We start from the raw sequence: 19,699 nt of genomic DNA, 5'->3' as shown, positions 1-19,699 counted from the left end.
CAGCTCGCTGCCCGGGACCATCGCACACCGCCAGCCGGCACGGCGCATCCCCCGCGGGGAAACTGAGTCACGACCCCAAAGTCACCACGCAAGCAGCACCCCCGAGCCCCCCAAGCCCCCGTGCAGCTGCTCCTACCTGAGCGTGGCGCTCTCCCCTTGCCGCACTGTCACGTTGTCCATGGCTTTGGGGAAGGTGGCATCTCCGCTGCGCACGGGCACTCCTGCGGGCACAAGGAAGAGCAGCCTGAGACAGAGGACGACCAGGCACCTCCAGGGCAGGGCCAAGCACCCACCGACCCCCATCCTGGGCAGCGGGGACTTTTCCAACAGGCAAAAAACACACCCGACAAGGCGAAAAGGGGGAAGGGGTGGGTGGAGAGGAGGGATGGGGGGGAGCAAAACCACCGGGGCGAGCGCTGCGGAGCTCCACGGAGATCAGGAGAGCCCCCGGCAAGGCTGGCTGCGAGCGCTGAGCCTGCCGAGCGGCATCGGAGGGAGTCCCGCTGTCCTCGGGCGAGGGAGGAGGACGGGAGGGCCGGGGGGAGGAGGAGGAAGAGGAGGAGGAGAAGTGGCAAAGGTGCTGGGCGAGCCGGTTCTTCGGGCAGCAGTCCGAGGCTCACTTGGGCGAGGAGGCGCCGGGGGGGCCCGGCTGTACCCCACTCCCGCACGCTTGTCCCGAGGCGGGGGCAGTCCAAAAACCAATAAAAACCCCAAAAAAACACCCCCGAGGCGAGCTAGCAAAGGTGTCCAGGCGCAAGAAGGCACAGCAGGCAAAACCCTTCGGGATGCCCTGCAGCTCCTCTCCTCCCGCCCCGCTGCCGGGGGACTGCTCCAGGCGGGATGCAGAATGCGGGGATGTCGGGCTGCCGGAGCCCCTGGCTGGCCTCAGCGGCGGGCGGGGGGGACGCGGGGGGGCGGCGGCGACAGCAGCACCCCGGCCCCGGCCGGCAGCATCCCCGGGGTTGTCATGGCAGCGGCTCCAGCGCTGCCCGGCGCCTCGGCTCCCGCACGGCCCGAGCCCCGCACACGGGCGGGCGGGCGGGCGGCAGCGGGGCGGGATGCGCAGGAGGACACGCACATTAACCCCTGCCGCGCCGCGCTCTGCGGGGGCACGGCAAGACCCCCCCACCCCCGCTCCTTTCTCCTCTCTCTCTCTCCCTGCGCTTACCTGTGTCCCGCAGCCAGCGCCGCACAACTCCCCCCTTTGCCCTCCTCTACCTCTGCACCTTCCCCATCCCAGGCGGCAAAGTCACTGTGCAAGAGGGGAAACTGAGGCACGGGTAATATCCCCCCCCGCTTCCCCCCCAGGTAGGTGATGATGAGGAGAGGCAGGAGCGTGTCCTCCTGGTCCCCTGCACCTCACAGACACAGCGTGAGCTTAAGTGGCAAATTCCTCCCCAGCCGCAAGCACGGTCCCCGTGTACTTTTTATCAGCTCATAATTTAACAAATATCACATTTGCTTATGCCGAGTAATTCCTCCTTCCCTCCGCTAGTGGCTAGACACATTAATATTTCCAGGCACAGTTCCATGCTGGTAAAAAGGTGCTGGGGAGCATCCTCAGAGCAGAGAGTCCTGGAGGCAGCAGTCAAATCACAGCTCTTGGGGTGCTGCACCCCTCAAACCCCCCAGCTGTCACAGCCCAGCCTCAGGGAACACCAGATCTCCGCCCTTGCTGTGCCCAAAGCCTTCCCTGCTTTGCCTTACCCAAAAATCCTCCCTCCATTCCCCCACCGTGTGCTCGGCAGCTTTTGCACGGCACCAACGTGGGGTGGTGGGGTTTGTTTTGTGGGGTTTTTGTTGTTGTTGTTGTTTTTGAGTTTGCTGCTGGCAACCTGAGCTGGATTCAAACCGGTGACCTAGATGTGAAAGGATCCGTAGCCCGTTACTAATCCCTGGAGTCTCCGAATCCCCTGTAAACTACTGCTTAATTCACTAACTGTGCTATTTAATCTCTAAAACATTATGAGCTGTGCCGGGCAGAGGAAACACTCCATCAAATAAAGCTTTATTATTATTGTGCATGCTGGCTGGTCATACGAGAAGGGGATTGCTCTGCAAGTCTCTCTACTTTTTCCTTGTCTGAAGGTTCTGTGCTCCTTGAATTTAGCGCTGGTGGGACGTGCTGCCTCCAGCCCTGTGTTTTCCCAGAGGAAACAGCAGCTTTGCCCAGCTCTTGGCACAAGGACTTTAATCCCCGCAGTGAACTCGGCTGTCAGAACTGGCAAGGGAGGGGGGAACGCCGCATTCAGCGGATCCTTTGGGGCCACAAATGACATGGGAGGGGTCTCTGAAACCTCACTGCGTAAGGAGAGACCGTCAGAGGCAGGGGAAAAGGCTGTCCAGGGCTGGGTACAAGAGAGCAGAGAATAAAACACAGCAATCCTGCCGGTGGCTGCGGCATCCAGGCACCCCTGGCAGGATGGGGACCCCCCGGGATACCTGCAGCACCATCACACAAGAGCTCGCTCTTTGTGGGGCCGCTCCTTTGAATGGGCAGAGACCAACTCCTGTGTCAGCAAAAGCAGAGGGATTCCAATAACCACCGCCAGTTAACCTCTTAACACGGAATTCAGCCCCGCATCGCCAGGAGCATCCGAAATTACGAGCGAAAAAACACCTCCCTGAACTGAAAGCACGCGAGGCTGGGGCAGATGTGACCTGCAGAGCTGTTCCAGCCCTTGCCAGGGCTGAATTTGGCCCACTGCTAGGAGATCATCAGCAGCATTGTTTGAAAATCCCAAGGAATTTACATCCAATATGCTCCTGCATACTAAAGCCCGGCAGAATCCCTGCTCTCCCTCCCTCTCTTGCATACATACAATGTACATATAAATCAGCCTGTCACAGCTCGTCTCTTTTCTGACAGCAGTAATTGCTTCGGACTATAAAAATATCTATAGACAATAAACACAACACGGGAAAACAGCAAAGAGAAAACCAAATCAAGGTTCCTTTAAATAATTCAGTTGCTCCAGCAGCAGTGGAGCCAGCAACTGAGTCCAGCTGTGAAGGTTCAGCAGCGAGAGAAAGAGAGCTTTGTAGCCTTCTCTGGGGATGAGAGAGTCTTTTTTCCTTCATTGGGTTTTGACCACAGCAGCAGCAGAGTTTGCTGCACATGGGCTGAGCCCATCTGAGCACCAAACAGCCTCTCGCTTTCAGCTTCTTCCCTTTCTTCCTAACTAGGTGAAAGTCTTTTTTTCTTTTTCCCCTCCTCGTTTCGAGCAACAGGCAGGAGGCAAACAGAACGAGCCGAGCACAGCACGTTCGAGGTGTGTCTCTATCTCCGTATCCATCTCACTGCTCTCCTTCCCAGCAAGGCTAAAGGCCCCCCTCTCCTGGCAGAGACCACAAACAGGGCAGCAGGAGCAGCAAGGGCTGGACAGGGTGGGAAGTGATGCACGACAAGGATGGAGCCAGGAGAAGGATTTTCCCCGTGGGAGATGGCAGCTGGACGGGAGGATGCTCTGAAAGCCTGGATGGAGAAGGGGTCAGAAGGAGCAAGGCCCTGGGGGTTTGCTTCCCAAAGGAGAATCTCTCTGGATAGCTGGGGAGGAGGAGTTCAGAGGCAGAGCAGGGAGCAAATCAGTCCCAAAAATGTCCCACAGGGAAGAATGATGGCATTTGGATTGCTGCAAGGGACCCCGACTCCTTCTGCAAGGACCCTCCCAGCAAACACTGCCCCAGTCTCGGGCTTTTCATGCAGAACCAAGCCTTAAGCAGCTAATCTGCAGATCTGGTCCCAAAGGCCGATAATCAGATGCAAATTCGTGGTTCAAGTTCCTCTATCAAGGGAAACAACAACATTGCTGCATTTTCTCCTGCTTCCTCCGAAGTCTCCAGCAGGACTCTGTCTTCTATTGTAGCTGCTTGCAGGTCCAAATTAAAGATCCTCCCATCCTACAGAGCTGTCTGCAAACCTATATCCACACAATCCTACACCTCCCCACACCAATGGATTTCATTCCTGGAGAACAAAAAACTACTTTCAATAAGTAGGTCATAGCAAGGCAATTCGTACAGCCAGATTTTCCTTTTAATTCCTTTTTTCCCTTTTCAGGGAGTTGATAGATGGCAATCTATAGCCCCAAAGTGGAAATTTATTTTTAATCTGAAATGGCCAAATATGATCAGAAACATAATTTATGCTCGAGACACTCTCGTTCCTTCCAAATGAAAACACGATTTTACAACGGCAGCCGTGCTATCGCATACCACATTATTCTCCAATAAGCTCCGAGTTGCACAAAAAGTGCTTAATTTCCTTGGCATTCGTCAGGTGAATGACACACGAGTCCGGGGGAGCTTTTCCTGAATAACTGCTGAGCTCTCCGTGTCCACAGCCATTCACCGAAGCCACAAAGGACGCGGGCTCTAACTCCGCTCACTGCCTCGTTTATGCCCTCGTTAGCGGTGGCCCCAATTAAAGAACAATAATTGGGAGCCTTACTTGGCCGGAGCCGTTCGGAGCCCTTCTCGCCCCAAAGGCATTCCCGCTCCGAGCTGCAGGAATCGCCTGTTCGGGGCTGTTTCTGGGGCAGGTTTTGGAATGCAAGCAGCATCCTCATGGGCGCTCAGTCCCTCCCAGGCAGGGACTCCCAGCACCCTCCTCACGGTGCTTAAAAACAACGCAGGAGACCCCATTAATCCCTGCTAGAGACGCTGTTAATATTTAACTGCAGTTTAGATAAACTTACAGTAACCATCCTATTAAATTTCAATAAAATGTGCTTTTGGGAGCCTTCCCCTAAACCCACGCTGCCCTGCTCTGCCTGCACTTTGCACCAAGTGCCTCGCAGTAAAAAAAAAAAAAAAAAAAAAAAGAACATTTTGTTTGCCCTTTAAAAAACTGCTGGGCTCGGGTTCGTCGCTTGCTCTCATCGTGCTCAGGGACTTTGGAATTTTCAAGCACGAATTAACTCCTTCCAGGGCACCCTCGGCAGAGCTGCAAAGCCTCAGCCAAGGGGCTGGAGGAGCAGGTGCCCTGGAAAAGGCTGCAAATCTGCCCCAAACGGGTGCTGCAAAAGCCAGCACAGGGCTGATCTCCCTGCACCACCTCACCAGGTAACCTGAACCCACCCAAGGAAAGCCAAAATGCCCCTCAGAGCACTGCCAGCCCTAATACACAGCAGCATCCTTGAGGACACTCAATGAGAGGAACAGTGGATTTGTCTTTCCAAACCAGCTGTGGGGCTGCTGGTGGATAAAACCAGCACTGGGAGAGAAAAGAAACAATGGGAAGGATTCCACTGATTGATGAATGCAAAAAGATATTTGCTTTTACAAATAAACTTTAGGTTTGCTGATAAATGAAATTAGACATTGAAAGATGAAAGAAACAATGGGGAAGAAAAACCTCTAAATTCCATAAGAATTAAAAATTAAAAGGGAGAGTTATACATGAGAGGGGAATCTCTGGTATCAGGTGTATCAGGAAGTCTGAACCTCTCAAGTACCTCAGAAATGGGGAAAGAGAGAAGGGAAATGTGGCTGGGAAATTGGGATAAAAAGGAGGCTGAGTCCTCCAAAAATTGGAGAGACCCCAGGGGATGCCCCATGGCCTCTGCCTTGATTGGAATAAAGTTCCAGGACTGCTCTGTCTCCTTTTTGGACATCAACCTCTGGTGCTTGTGGGTTAATTTTCCTAACACTCAATACCTCATCCCTGGCAGTGTTCAAAGCCAGGTTGGACGGAGCAGCCTGGGCTGCTGAAGGTGTCCCCAGTCCCAGGGTTGGGGCTGGGTGAGCTTTGAGGTCCCTTCCAACCCAAACCCTGCTGGGGTTGTTTGTACATTGCAGAGGGGCCAGGCAGTGCTGCAGCTGGGATCAGGAGGATGCAGAGCAGCCCTCGAGGCCTCACTTTCCCCTTTGGATTGGTCCTTTCTCCCACAGCCCTCAGTGTCTGGGCCTTTCACAGCAGCCCAGCCAGGCACTCACGTTCATGGAGTGACACCTCTGCAGGTCCAGGCTCCATATCAAACATCTATGCAGAGAGTTAAAAAACTGATCAAAGAGCTACCAAGCCACACTGGCACAGTGAGAATTATGAACTGGGATTGATCCTTGGTACAAATCAATATTGATTTCACATAAATCTGTTTCTCATGGCTTCCTTGTGAGCTTATGCTGCTGTATGAACAGCCCAAAGAACTTCTTTGATACAGACTCTGCATCTCCAGCAGTGTTTGATTGGCTCAGGTGTCAGGGACAGTGATGATGTGGGATAGAGCCGTGTCATTATCCATCTAATGGCATTTGATAAGTGTGTGACATTAACCCAGAGTTCTACAACTCAATCCCTGCAGTCAGGGAAAAGGGGAAAAAGCTGAATGAGCTGAAAAGCAAAGCCAGACACTCCTCAGATCTCACCATGGATATTTGACAGCTCCAGCACGGCTCCCTTAAATGTGAAAACACAAGGTTCTACCCCCTCTGAGGCTCTGCCCACAGTCTGGGGGCTCTGTGCTGGTTAACTGTTTGGAAAAGCAGCTCCAAGAGTTGCTACACCTCCTCCTGGGATGGTCCCAAGGCAAACACACTGAGCCAAGCCTTCCCCAGCCCATCTGGATATCACACACAGCCTCAGCTGCAGGGAGCAGCAAAAAGCCTGGCAGTTTCACCCTCTCCATCTCAGTTTCCCCCCCAAACCCTTTCTGAACAGAAAACTGCTCAGTCCCTACAAAACCAGGGGAAGCAGACAACAGAGGAGGAGCACATACCTCAGTTTAGATGACCACCTTCAACAAAAAGCAAATAGCAAGAGCAGAGCCCCTAAAATCCCTCTTTTAGACTGAGTGTGCTCAGCTGTGCTGGGTGAAAGCCCAGCCCACTGCCAGGTGTTCTGCATCCTTGGAATCAGCCTCTCCTGATCTCCCTATTGCCTGCACCTGCCTCCAGACTGGGAGCAGCCACCTCCAAACCAAGCTGTCCTTTCTGAGTCCCCACCAGCTGCTGCCCAAAATGGGCTTTTTCCCATTTTCACCCCAAATCAGCACCCATCTTTTGCCAAACTCCTTCTCTGAAGTTGCCAAATTGCTCGAGTACATTCCTTGGGAAAAGCCTCCAGGCTCGTCGCCGTCTGCCTGTATCAATTTGAGTTCTGCCACCGGTCCTCTGACCCTCACTGGCTCTCTGCATCCAAGAATAATATTAATAATAGTCATGCCATTAAGCAAGATGCTTGGTTTGAATTTGAAGATTTTGAGAAATGATCTCATAAATTTAATTCCCGGGGTACCATCTTTGAGCGTTAACAGGCACAGTCGCCTCTGAATTCTGGGAAATGAGCATAATTACATGGAGATCGACAAGGCACAAATGCCAAGAATTCTGTTAACCTTTAATACTGCAAAAAAACTCTCCCCTTGTAATTATCTCTTTCCTTTGTCTTAAATGTTACTGATGAATATTTAGTGGGATAAGCAAATAAAAGGAGGCTGAGGGGTGCAAGGAGGTGCAGTTCCCTGTGGGGTAAGTCTGAAAACCTCACAGCATCGTTGTGGGTCAGGGGAGGATGGGAGCCCAGGTCACAAAACTGCTCCATGGGACAATCACACCCCCGTGGTGACACACAGCCTCGACGGAGCCAGCAGAGGGGAATTTGAGTTACTCCAAAATCCAGATTAATTCCCAGCACTGCTGCAAATGCACCTTCAGCCAGGCCAGTGAAGAGTGATCCCACAGCCCTCAGTGGGATGGGCTCAGGTGCCCTCTCTCCATACGGAACTTTGGCTGGGAATAAAACTTCCCAGGTAAAAAACACATCACCTTTCAAACACATCCTCCCTAGGGCTGCAAATGGCACTGCCCTCTTGCTGCACATGGAGCCTGATGGAAAGAAGATTTTCTCCCGGTGTGAACTGCATTAATATCTGTCAGAGCTCTGGCATTTCTGCCTATAATGATGAAAAATATGTGCCGAGAGTGCGGGGTGCTCTCAGCATCGCCTCCCTCCCCATGAAGTGAAATTAGAAGCAGCTGCTCCTGCTCCCGTCCTCTCTACAGCCCTACAACATTATCTGGGGAAGATTATTATTTGGGAGATGGTGTGGAGACAAGGGAGCCCCGTGACCCATCCGTATTCCAGCGGTGCCCTGCTGCAGACAGGGCTCAGCTCTCCCCTCCCCGCAGCTGCAGACTGGTGGAAAGGTCACTCTCCTCTCTTAATGTCGTGTCAGAGCCACCGCTGAGGGAACACGGCAAAGGAAAAGGCTCATCTCCCCCACTGGGTGGAGAAAAGCCAGCTCTGTCCTGGGAGGAGTGTGCCAGCAGGAGCTGGTTGGGCTCTACCCACCTGCGATGCCAAATGCCTTCAGAGCGCTGTCCAGGAGCTCTGGAGGGGCTGGAAGGAGCTTCCTCCTGGATTTGAAGGTGCTGCTCTCAACCACACCCCAACAGCAGCTGGACCTGCTGATTTGGGTGGGCAAGGAGGCAGCGAACCCTGTGCTGTGGAGGAGAGGGATTGCAGCACACCCCTGTGCCTGTCCCAAAATACTGAAGGCATCAGAGGGACAGAGGATATCCCAGCCACGAGTGTGCCAGCCCCAGATCCCAAATTAAGCAATGCTTTTTGGGCCACTGAGGCTGTGAGCTGGCCTACCCAGCCTACCCCAGAGAGGCTGGAGCAGTCACAGAGCAAACTTTCCTTCCAGCCTCAAGGCCAGACCTTTACACATCCCCTCCTCCCTTGTTCCAGGAGGAGAGAAGCCAAGGCAGTATTTATCCACAGAAGACTGGGGAGAAAAATGAAAGAGGTGAGTTCATTAAGTCCAACACCTCCCTCTCCTGGGAGGCTCTGCCCTTGGAGAGGGGAGGAACAGTCCAGGAGCAGGGCTGTGGGCAGCAGTGGGGGCTGCAAACCTCCCCGAAAGAGGTGACACCACAACCACCTCAGAGCTGGGGTCCCAGCAGCTCCAGCCAGCCCCCCCAGCTATCCTGACCTCAGAATGTGGCAGATATTTGCTCTCCTCCTTTCCCTTTCTCTTTCCCTTCCCCTGCCTTCCACTGGAGCGAGGTTTCTGGTCTCCAAGCTGCTTTTATGCCCCTTTAAAAGGTTATAAAAGCTGTCTTTATATTCCAATAAAGGGATGTAAAAACAACCTTTTTTGCAGTTCAATAAACGTGCTTAACTTTTCCCCCCATTAATACTTCTTTGCCTCAATGCCATGTGCACGTGTGGGCTGCTCCAGGACATGGAGGAGGCCGGGGCTTTGGGCACCACATCCTGAGGCAGCAGAAAGCAGAGCATCCAAGGGAGAGGGACCAAGGGGCTGTGCTGGGGGCACCCAGCACCCTGCTGGAGGCAGCTCTGGTGCCAGGCAAAGACAGGCAACATAATCTGAGTTGCTGTCCAAAAAGAAGAGAGATGAGGATACAACCTCAGTGGATACTGTGCTGGTGCATTTACTCCAAAGAAAATTCCTCCTGGAAGCAGGCGTGAGCTCAGGGAAGGACTGTGCTGTCCTTTGAGAAAAATTCGAGGGATGAACTATAAATCAGGGGGTAAAGAGCTGCCCAGCAGGGTTTTTCCTCTTCTTGCAAAGGCCTGTGGATGTAAGGGATGATGAACTGCAGCCACCCTGTCCCCATCCCTGCACAAAGCAGCAGCTGCACGCTCAGGGCTGTGCCACCTCTCTCCTGGGTGACAAGGGACACGTCACTTCACCCTGCACTGCCAGCCCCCTGCTCTTGGCAGCACCATTTAGCCCTTACAGGCCATGGGTCAGGAGTTGTCCTGTCCAGAACAACAGTGGCACAGGAAGCCTGACAGGTCCCTGCTCCCCGTGCAGCCTCCAGGCACAGCTCTAATTATTATTTACCGTTCGTGCAGCCATCCCGTGGCTCGCAATCCGTCTTTCTCAAAAGCGTCCTTTTCCTTGGAAGAGGATCTAAACCTGTCCTGCTGCTCGTCCAACAGCCTCTCCAGGCATTAAAACAAGGAGGTTTATTATTTTTGGTGACAGCCTGTTCTGCAAGGTGAACACAACTCGAATGAATCAAACCGACTTGGATTTCATACATCATCCCCCAGCAGCACCAACGTGAAGGGCAGGAGGGGTTTGGCTGCCGAGTGCAGAGCAAAGCAAGGAGTTTATTGAGTTTATTGGTGCTGATCTCTTGGTGATGGGGAGCCTCTGGGGTGCTGGGACTGTGGCTGCTGGAGGGAGAAGAGTGGAGGAGATGTGAGTCCATAAACAGGGCAAGCTGGAGATAGCAGTTACAGGAGCTGGAGCGGGAGCCCAGCAGCAAGGCAGTGAGAACCTTTCTAACTGAGCTCCCACTCTCTGACTGTGCTCCCACTCTCTGACCTTGTTTCTCCCCTTCCTGCCCCTGCACAGGTACTGGGGATGGGGACCAAACTCTAAGCAGGGCAGATGATCTTATCATAAAATCCCAGAATGGTTTGGGTTGGAAGGAACCTCCCACCATGAGCACCTTCCACTGTCCCAGGTTGCTCCAAGCCCTGTCCAACCTGGCTTTGGACCCATCCAGGTCAGGGACAGCCACAGCTCCTCTGGGAAACCTGTGCAAAGGCCTCACCACACCCACAGGTAGGAATTTCTTCCTGATATCCAATCTAACCCTGCCCCTGGCCAAGGGGCTCCTTGCCTCACCACACACCCTGTCCCATCCCACCCAGGCTGAGCCCTCCCTGCCACCTCCAGCTAATTAACCCAGCTAATTGCCTTTGCCAGGCTCCTTTTAAAGGCAGTGGGAGAATGATGAGGGTGAAGGGAGAGGGTGAGCATCCAGGGCTCCCTGGGGAGCTCAGCAGCATTTACAGTCCCTGGCACAGGAAAATCCATACTCATCTTGGCTCTGGGAGGCAGGGCTGCCCTCCCACACTCCTATTAGCAATTCCCAATCATCTTTTATTAGGCCTGCATTGATTTGCTGCTCATTTCGGTGGGAATGAAGAGCTAAGAGCCTCAGCCTGGCCTCAGCTGAGGAATCCAGGCACAGAGCAGATGGAGCCAGAGGAGATCTTGGGGGATGCTGCCCCGGGTTCAGCTGAGCCATTACACAGCAGCAGCAGAGCTGTCCTTTCAAAACAGCCTTTCACATCCCACAAAGCTGGGAAACACATGAGGAAAAGGGATCAAGAGCAGGAGGGGCTGAGGCTCCCCCTGGTCTGTATTTAGGGTGCTCCTTTCGTACTGGGGAGGGAAGCACTGTCTAGCAGGGATTCCTGGGAGAATTCACCTGGATCCCACACTCCAACCCCCAACACTGCAGAGCAGCTTGGGCCAGTTATTACCCCCTGGGAGAAACAGTCTTCTAACACTACTCCAGTTTCCAAGCCAACATTTCCATGTAGCTTGTGAAACACAAATTCTGTTAGGAATCATCTGAATATTTTGTTCTAATAATGCCATAACACCAGCGTACCCATTAGCACATACACAGAAAGGAGTATTTGAATATCAAAACAAAGCAAATTTACAGTCATTTTTTTTTCCTCTCCTGGCAAAGGCATCACTGCTAGTTATCAGTTTCCAACTGTTTGCACCACAGCTTTTCCATGCGTGTCCCTGCTGTCATCAAACCTGCTGCTCCCTGCACCCCGTGTCCTGAGATAACCTGAGATGTGCAGCTCTGGCTACAAAAGGGCCTCACAGCCCCCAGGGAGGAGAAGGGCTGAGAATGACAGGGTGGCAGAGGAGATGGTGGGAGATGCAAATCTCCGGCTGTGTGAGATAAATGAGATAAATTTGAGATAAATTCCTCTGCACCCAGCAGCTCCCTCATAACACATCACAACATCTACCTCACCCCATCCTCATCACCCTCAACACCCACCTCGTCCCATTATTGCTCTCACCTCATCCCATCACAGCACCCACCTCTTTCCATCACAGCACCCATCATAACACATCACAACATCTACCTCACCCCATCCTCATCACCCTCAACACCCACCTCGTCCCATTATTGCTCTCACCTCATCCCATCACAGCACCCATCATAACACATCACAACAGCATCCCCCTCACCCCATCCTGGCACCCACCTCATCCCATCATGGCAACACCTCACCCCTTCCCCAATGCCCTGCTCATCCCATCACAGCACCCACCTGATCCCATCATAACACATCACAACAACATCTACCTCACCCTGTCCTCATCACCCTCAACACCCACCTCATCCCATTATTGCTTTCACCTCACCCCATCCTGGCACCCACCTCATCCCATCATGGCATCCACCTCATCCCATCGTGGCAACACCTCACCCCTTCCCAATGCCCTTCTCATCCCATCACAGCACCCACCTGATCCCATCATAACACATCACAACAGCACCCACCTCATCCCATTATTGCTCCCACCTCATCCCATCATGGCAACACCTCACCCCATCCCAATGCCCACCTCTTTCCATCACAGCACCCACCTCATCCCATCCTAGCACCCATCTCATCCCATTATTGCTCTCACCTCATCCCATCCTGCACCCAACTCATTCAAACAAGGCATCCACCTCACCCCATCACAACATCCACCTTTTTCCATCACAGCACCCACATTATCCCATCCTAGCACCCACCTCATCCACCTCATCCCATCATGGCAACACCTCACCCCATCCCAATGCCCTCCTCACCCCATCCCAATGCCCTCCTCACCCCATCCCAATGCTCTCCTCATCCCATCACAGCACCCACCTCATCCCATTACAACACCCACCTCATCCCATCATGCACCCACCTTATCCCATCACAACACCCACTTCATCCCATTATTGCTCTCACCTCATCCCATCAGAGCACCCACCTCATCTCATCACAACATCCACCTCTTTCCATCACAGAACCAACCCCATCCCAGCAGTCTGAGGTGGGAGGACACACTAAAAGCCACTTTTTTTTTTTGCATTTAGAGTTAATTATATGTATTTTTTTTAGAATGCCCCTGCATTTAGCAAGCCAGAGCCACTCTCTAAAACACCCCAGGAAATCCAAAGCCGGGGGAGCGGATTCAGAGGAGAACAGCTCACAGTGCCTGTGGTGAGGCAGATGAAAGCTGAGGGCTGCATCCTTGGATGTGCCTCACTTCAGACAGAGCGGGAGGAAATTCAGACACTCTTAAAATTCTGCCCCAGATCTGCCAGCATGGAAACTTTCCCTCTGCTTTGAACCAGGCAGCTGAATTCTCTCCCCGGGAAGCGGCTGCCTCCAGGCAGTGTGCAGGAGGTGATGGAAGAGGATTTGGGATATGGGCAGGGTCCAGCACTGCCTGGGGGTGGCCAAGGTGATGCTGCAGGAGGGACTGTCACCCACCCAGGTGATGCTGGGGCTGTGGCACCCAGGATCCTGACTAAAACAAGAATAAACCTTGCCACCAGGAAACAAGGGTTTGCTTCTCTGCGTGTGTTCTGATGCCAGTTACAAGCATGTAAGGAGCAAATTGGGTCTGAGCCAGAGGGTCTGAGAGCAGCAGCTCTTAGGGATCCACTGCCCATTTTTCCCTTTCTTGCTTTTTTTCTCTCTGTGTACCTCCAGGCAGTCAGGGAACAAGACAGGGAGATGAAATCTGGAACCCCATGAGAGGTGAAGTCCTGTAAGGAATGTGCTGCTGAATTCCCCTTTCCCTGCCCATCACTGGGTGCTGGTGTCACACAGCAGACAGAGGTGCAGGAATTTTGTCCCACGCTGAACTGGGGCTCTCACAGTCCTTGCTGGCACCCACTGTGCTTTTTGCCTGGCATCAGTGCACAGCTCACAACCAGAGCGGGCCAAATTCCTCCCTGGGGTAGCTCAATTAAAGTCAATGATGGCACACCAGGGATGAACCTGGCCCACTGGCCTGAGCTGGAGTCCACAACAAGTCCAGCTGGCAACTCAGAGGCAGCAGGAAGGATCCCTGGCACCGGGAGCAGCGCTGGGAGCTGTGGTCAGCATTTGTGAGTGGGAGACTCAATAAACCCAGGGCTAAGTAAACCAGATCTGTAATAAATAACAACCAGCATTCCACCTCTTCCAAATGCTGCAGAGATCCGCCCAAATTGTTCTTCCAAGCCCCATGAGTGGTGGGGACATTTCATTAGCCCTGTTACACTGACAGGGAAACAGGCACTGGGAGCCTAATAATAATAAAAATCCATTCTGTTACAGTGCTTGTTGTGTATCTCAAATAGCAGCTCCAAAAGGCAGGGAAATGGCTGGGCTGGTTTTACTGGAGTCAGAGGGATGGAAATGTGCAAGGAGGGTGGTGATTAGCTTCAGGTCACTCATCAAGATGGAGTTTGCTGAGTGGTGCCACCAGGCCACATCCAGGCTGGGCTGAGGGGCTCGAAGGTGCAAGCAGGATGGATCAGGGGAAATGCTGTTCCACAGCTGCTAACTGAAGGAGAGTCAGAGCATTCAGAGAATCCCAGAATCATTAAGGTTGGAAAAGCCCTCCAAGGTCATCAAGCCCAACCTGTGACCAATCCCCAACTTGTCACCCAGCCCAGAGCACTGAGTGCCATGTCCAGGTGTTCCTTGGACACCTCTAAGGATGGGGACTCCAAACCTCCCTGGGCAGTCCCTGCCAATGCTCAACAACCCTTCCCATGAAGGAATTCCACCTGATGTCCAACCTGAACCCCTCTGGCACAGCTTGAGGCTGTGTCCTCTTGTCCTGTCCCTGTCCCCTGGGAGAAGAGGCTGACCCCCACCAGCCTGCACCTCCCTGTCAGGGAGTTGTAGAGGGTGAGAAGTCCAACCTGCCTGCACTTGGCCAGAGGAATCTGCAGCAGCTCAGATCCCTCTGCCCACCCAAACCCATGCCAACAGACCCCAGGGAAATCCCCACCAAAACTTTAATGTGGCTTTATGCAGAGCTTGCGGGGTGTGATTGCCCAGCAATTGTGGTGTGATTACACCACAGCTCTGCTTCCCACACCTGCAATTTTCACTCTACTCCTACAACTTCAAGGCTCCATGGCTGCAAATTAATTAAAGTGTAAGTGCAAAATCAGTGGTGCCACTGAATGTTATAAATACCCTTCCATGGTGACCAGGAAGCCAAAGCCACAATTTTGGAGATGGAGGTAACGTTAAGAGCTGAAATGTAGTGAAATTCCAGTTATAGGGACAAGTGGGAGGTGGTGAGGTTATCCAAAAGCTTTACCACGGTGTAATTACACTGTATTCATCAGGTAATTACAGCCCTGCTATTATATACTACAACTCTCCATTCCCTGCCTAATCCCACGAGGTAGATCCAGAGGGATAAAAGGCAGCAGCAACAGACACCTGACTGCTGCAAGAAGGAATGATGGACGTGGACTGACAGGGAGAGCAAAAGGAGAGGGGGTAGGAATGGAAATGCTCCAGGTATCCAGAGCAATCACTCACACCCTGAGCAGCCCCAGGTGCATTCCCACTCTCTGATGCTCCAGGGATTCGCACCACAGAATGAGGAAGAGCCAGACTTGGCTGCTTGGGATCTATTGAGGAGGTAAAAGCATCCATCAAAAGCCAATCTGCTTTGGGAAAGCAGAGAAAGAGGTTACTCCGGATTAATTTTTCACTTCCAAAGCTTTATGGGGAGTTCTGAAAGTGTCAGGTCGCTTCAATATTTTCTGAACGAGAAGCTCAGCGCTGGTTCCAAACTCCTCTGTTTGGATTGTCAGGTAATTTGTACCCAAACATTTCAATTAAAAATTTCTGTTGGCTCATCTGTTTGGGTTTTTCCTCTGGGGAGAGAGATGGAGGACTTGGAGGTTTTGCTTATTTCCAAATTTCTGTCATTTTGATGCTTCATAAGCTACTTTAGGGTTGAACAGGGAGGGGGAAACTTAATAACCCATTGCAGGGAGAGCACCCAGCCCTGGCTGAGGGGTGGATTCATCCCTACAGCCCTTCCCCTGTGGCACATCTGAGTATCCCTGGGTCCCCAGGGAATTTTTTTTCCTGGCAGCAGGGCACTGGTGGAATCCCATCCCTGGAGGAATTTAAAAGCTGTGTAAAGCTGGTTAAGTGGTGGGTGTGGCAGTGCTGGAGAAAAGGATGGACTCGGTGATCTTACAGGGCTTTTCCAACCTAAATTATTCCATTCTGCTGTTTTTGATTCTATTCTATTCTATTCTATTCTATTCTATTCTATTCTATTCTATTCTCTGATTCTATTTTCAATTCTTCTTTTCTCTTCTCTTCTCTTCTCTTCTCTTCTCTTCTCTTCTCTTCTCTTCTCTTCTCTCTTTCTCTTCCATTCCATCCTATCCCATAATTTCCAGAGTTTTCCTCCACCCAGACCAGCTCAAGGTTCCTGTTCCACAAGGCTGGGTAAGCATTCAATGGAACAAATCCCACCCTGCTCCATGGGGTCCCATTTGGAGTTCCAGTGCTCCATGACCTTATTTAACACTACCCCATCCCCAAGGCAGCCCAGCCCAGCCCAGCCCAGCCCTGATGTTCCTCACAGGTCTCCTACTGCTCCCTCCTTCCCCCTGATCCTGTTTTCCTGCTGCTATTTGCATTCATATTTCCCCAGCAGATGGGCACAGGAAGGGATGTACAGAACTGTATCCATGGTGGAGTGCAGCAGGGTCTGGAATAACCCCAGCCCTTCCTGTTGCACAGCATAGCACAGAAAATGAAGACAATTCCCCTTTGGTGCTCCCAAAACATTTACACAGAGCAGACGTGGGCATGGAAATACAATCAGATGGGACACAAACTGTGTTTTTGCTGGGTTTTTTTTTGCTGTTTGGGTTTGATTTTTCCTTCTTTTTCTTTGTTTTAAGTCAAGCTGGACCAAATTCTTTATCATCTGCTCCTGCAGAAGCCACACAGGATTTGTGGAGCCACAATGACAGAGAAGGAGCAAATCCCTGAGGGATGCCAGAATGCATCCCAAGGGAGCAACTCACAGAGTTGCATCCACGTGGACTGGCTCTAATCCCTCTGGGTGCAGTTTCATCCACTGAAATCCATCCTCTGCAAGGTGCCAAGCACAGCTGCCATGGGAAATAAGGGCTGAGCCATTGCTGGAATGATCTTACAGGAATGATCCCCATCTCCATTAGGGGCTCAGCTAAGCCATGGAGCCTTAAAGTTGATTATACCTTTCATTAGGAATGACTGAATGATGTTTTAAAGCTGGAAAATGAACTCGCAGCTAAGAGGAAACACTTTCTTGGCGAGGCCGTAGAGGAGGTTCCCCACGGAATAGATGCAGCTGTGAGAGTCAAAATTAAATTGATATTAGAAAATTTCCTGAGGGGGAAAAAAGTCATCTGGTGCCTGCAGAAATGGTATCACACAGAGAGCTGACTAGGAAATGGAAAGCTGCTGAAACTCAAATATGTGTGTGTGTGTGTGTATATATATATATGTCTATATATGTTTGAATAAAAAAGAAAATATCCTCCAACTTCCCATCTCAGCAGAAATTTCCAAAAAGTAAAATTTTCATGGAAGAGATTATTTTTCCCCCTGTTTACCTAATACAAGGTCATTCCAGCTAACTCCCTGCTCCTGAAAGAGTAATCTGTGTCCTGTAGATGGGACAGAATATGGCAAGTTACTTTCCAGTGGGTTTTAGGGTTTGGGCTTTTGGGGTTTGGTGCTTCCCACTGCGTCCCAGCAAGTCTCCCTGGCCAGCAGGGACAACTCCTGGCCTAGCCATCAGACAACTGAACCACTGAGCTCCTTCCAGGCAATCCTAGATTTAGATTTGCCCAATGGAAAATCAATTTCTCTGGATAAAAGTTAAAAGCATCCCAGGAATTTTGCAATAAAGGCACTTTCTGTGCAGAAATGTACATTGATGGAAGACCAACAGGCTCTGACCAATCTGGTCTAGTTGAAGATGTCTCTGATGACTGCAGGAGATTGGATTAGGTGAGCTTTAAGGTCCCTTCCAACCCAAACCATTCTGGCATTCACAGCCAGGATTCCAAAGGTGGCTTTCTCCATCTCCACGTCTGCTTGGGAATGAGCAAAAGGAGCAAAGCAAAAGGATGCAGATACAAAAGCACAGGTGGACACAGGAAAATCCCTCTTGCATCGGCCTCCCTTGTGTCCCTCCACACAGACAGAGGCACCAGGAGCCTGCACATTTCCATTTGCACCCACAGGGAAGAGCAGGGACAGCTCCAGCCACATCCACAGCAGGAACCTTTGGATCGGATAAACAAAAAGCCGCTGATGGCGACAGCTCCTCTGCTGCTCCCGTTGCCTGCTCACAGTTCACTCTAACAGCCCCCAGAAAGGGACACACATTCCTTCAGCCCTTATCCAAGGAAAGCTGGAGGCTCTGTGGGGAGCACAGCCTGGGGGCAGCTGGAGGGGCGCTGCCAGTGCCCCCACCCTGCGGCATCGCTCCCGGACACGGCGCTCAGCCCAGCCCAGGGGCACATCCACAGCCCTGGCTCTGCCTCAAACACCATCTCTCCCTTACTGCCTTAAATAAAAGCTTCCAGCATGGCTGGCTCCCTCCAGGAATGAGTCAAAGCTCCCTGCAACACAGGGCCACCCCTCCATCACTGCACAGCACCAGACTCCTCCAAAATTCCCATTGGGAGCACCTCCATAGCTCCACTGCTCCAAATTAGACCCCTGCAAACCTTCACTTTGACCTCTAAAATAAAAGCAGTCATAATTAAGATGATCTGGGTTTATTAGCTGGCAGATTGCAGATGTATTCCCATATTTTTTTGTGCAACCCCAGCATCTCAAAGCTGCTGCTCACCCAAAGCCTGGATTCCTCTGCAATTGCACGGTGCCCGTAACATTAAAGAAAACATCAACTCTGATGAGACCACTGAGACCTGCAATAAAAACAGGAGGGCTGGTTGTACCAGACACATCTGCTGCCAGCACCCTCCTCCACACCTGACTCCTGCTCTCCAGGCTGGAATCCAAAGGGGTCACAACACCCTCAGGGAGCCCCACACCACCCCCCTGCCTCTGACTGAATAGAACCATTGCCAAGCCAGAACTCAGAGGGTGGAAACTCCAAACATGTGCTCCCAGAGGCGGCTTGTGAGAATCTGCAAGGTAGCAGGGATGGAACGAGGTCAGAAAGGGAAAAATCAGTGGCAAAGAGGAGCCAGGACCTCGAGTCCAGGCTCTGAGAGGGAAGATAATAAAAAGGCATCATCCCTTTGCAGGCAGTGAATTGTTGCTGAAGCCCGAGGATCACAGACAGCCCTCTCATCTGAACGGAGCAGTCAAGTGAAGACATTTCCCAGCCATTAAGTCGAGCGATAAAGCACCCGCAGTAAAGTCAGGGAAGTGGAATTTATCATGGCACTGTACAGATTGTAGGGCCAGGAGAGAGCTGGCTCAGGTCAACAGGTTGACCTCTTGTGTTTGCTAAAGATCCTTCCCTTCATCACCTCCATTAACATCCCATCTCTGCGCTGCGGCCGGCGCCAGCGCTCCCTCCCTGGGGACTCTCCCCCTTCCCTCCTGACTGGGGGGCACTTTCTGAATAGCCAAGCAGAAAAAATTTCCCTTCCTTAGCTCCAGGCCATTAGTCCTTGTCCTACCACCTTTGGAGACCAGGAATAATTCCTTTTCTTCATTTCCAACATTGCCCAGAAGGTCTTTAGAGATTGGGATCCAATCCTTCCTCCTCAGGAGGTTTCTCCTCCTTTGCTAGACTATAATTTAGGGCTGGAATGGGTCAGCCCAGCCTTGTGATGTGCCTGCTCTGAGAAGTCACCTCCACCTTCCAGGGAAGGAGTTTCATCCTCCCAAGGA

At 52.0% G+C, this 19,699-nt stretch overlaps 1 protein-coding gene across 6 annotated transcripts in view; it reads right to left on the bottom strand.

Annotated features, from left to right (window-relative positions):
• The window catches only part of LOC139601016 (protein CEPU-1), a 395,403-nt gene that overhangs the window by 147,767 nt on the left and 227,937 nt on the right, over positions 1–19,699 (bottom strand). For 2 of the 6 annotated variants that reach the window (XM_071449688.1, XM_071449690.1), the window contains exon 1: positions 137–736. In XM_071449688.1, the coding sequence (XP_071305789.1) occupies positions 137–303 (167 nt within the window). In that variant the 5' untranslated portion in view covers positions 304–736. Of the gene's footprint in view, positions 1–136; positions 754–1,707; positions 1,742–19,699 lie in introns of those variants that run through there. The other 4 variants (XM_071449691.1, XM_071449693.1, XM_071449692.1 and 1 more) reach the window with 4 other exon arrangements.

Source organism: Agelaius tricolor, unplaced genomic scaffold (assembly GCF_023055355.1).
Source record: "Agelaius tricolor isolate 1412-34295 unplaced genomic scaffold, bAgeTri1.0.p SCAF_29, whole genome shotgun sequence".
Lineage (NCBI taxonomy): Eukaryota > Metazoa > Chordata > Aves > Passeriformes > Icteridae > Agelaius > Agelaius tricolor.
The sequence above is the reverse complement of the archived record's forward strand: the minus strand, read 5'-3'. Positions and strand labels throughout refer to the sequence as shown.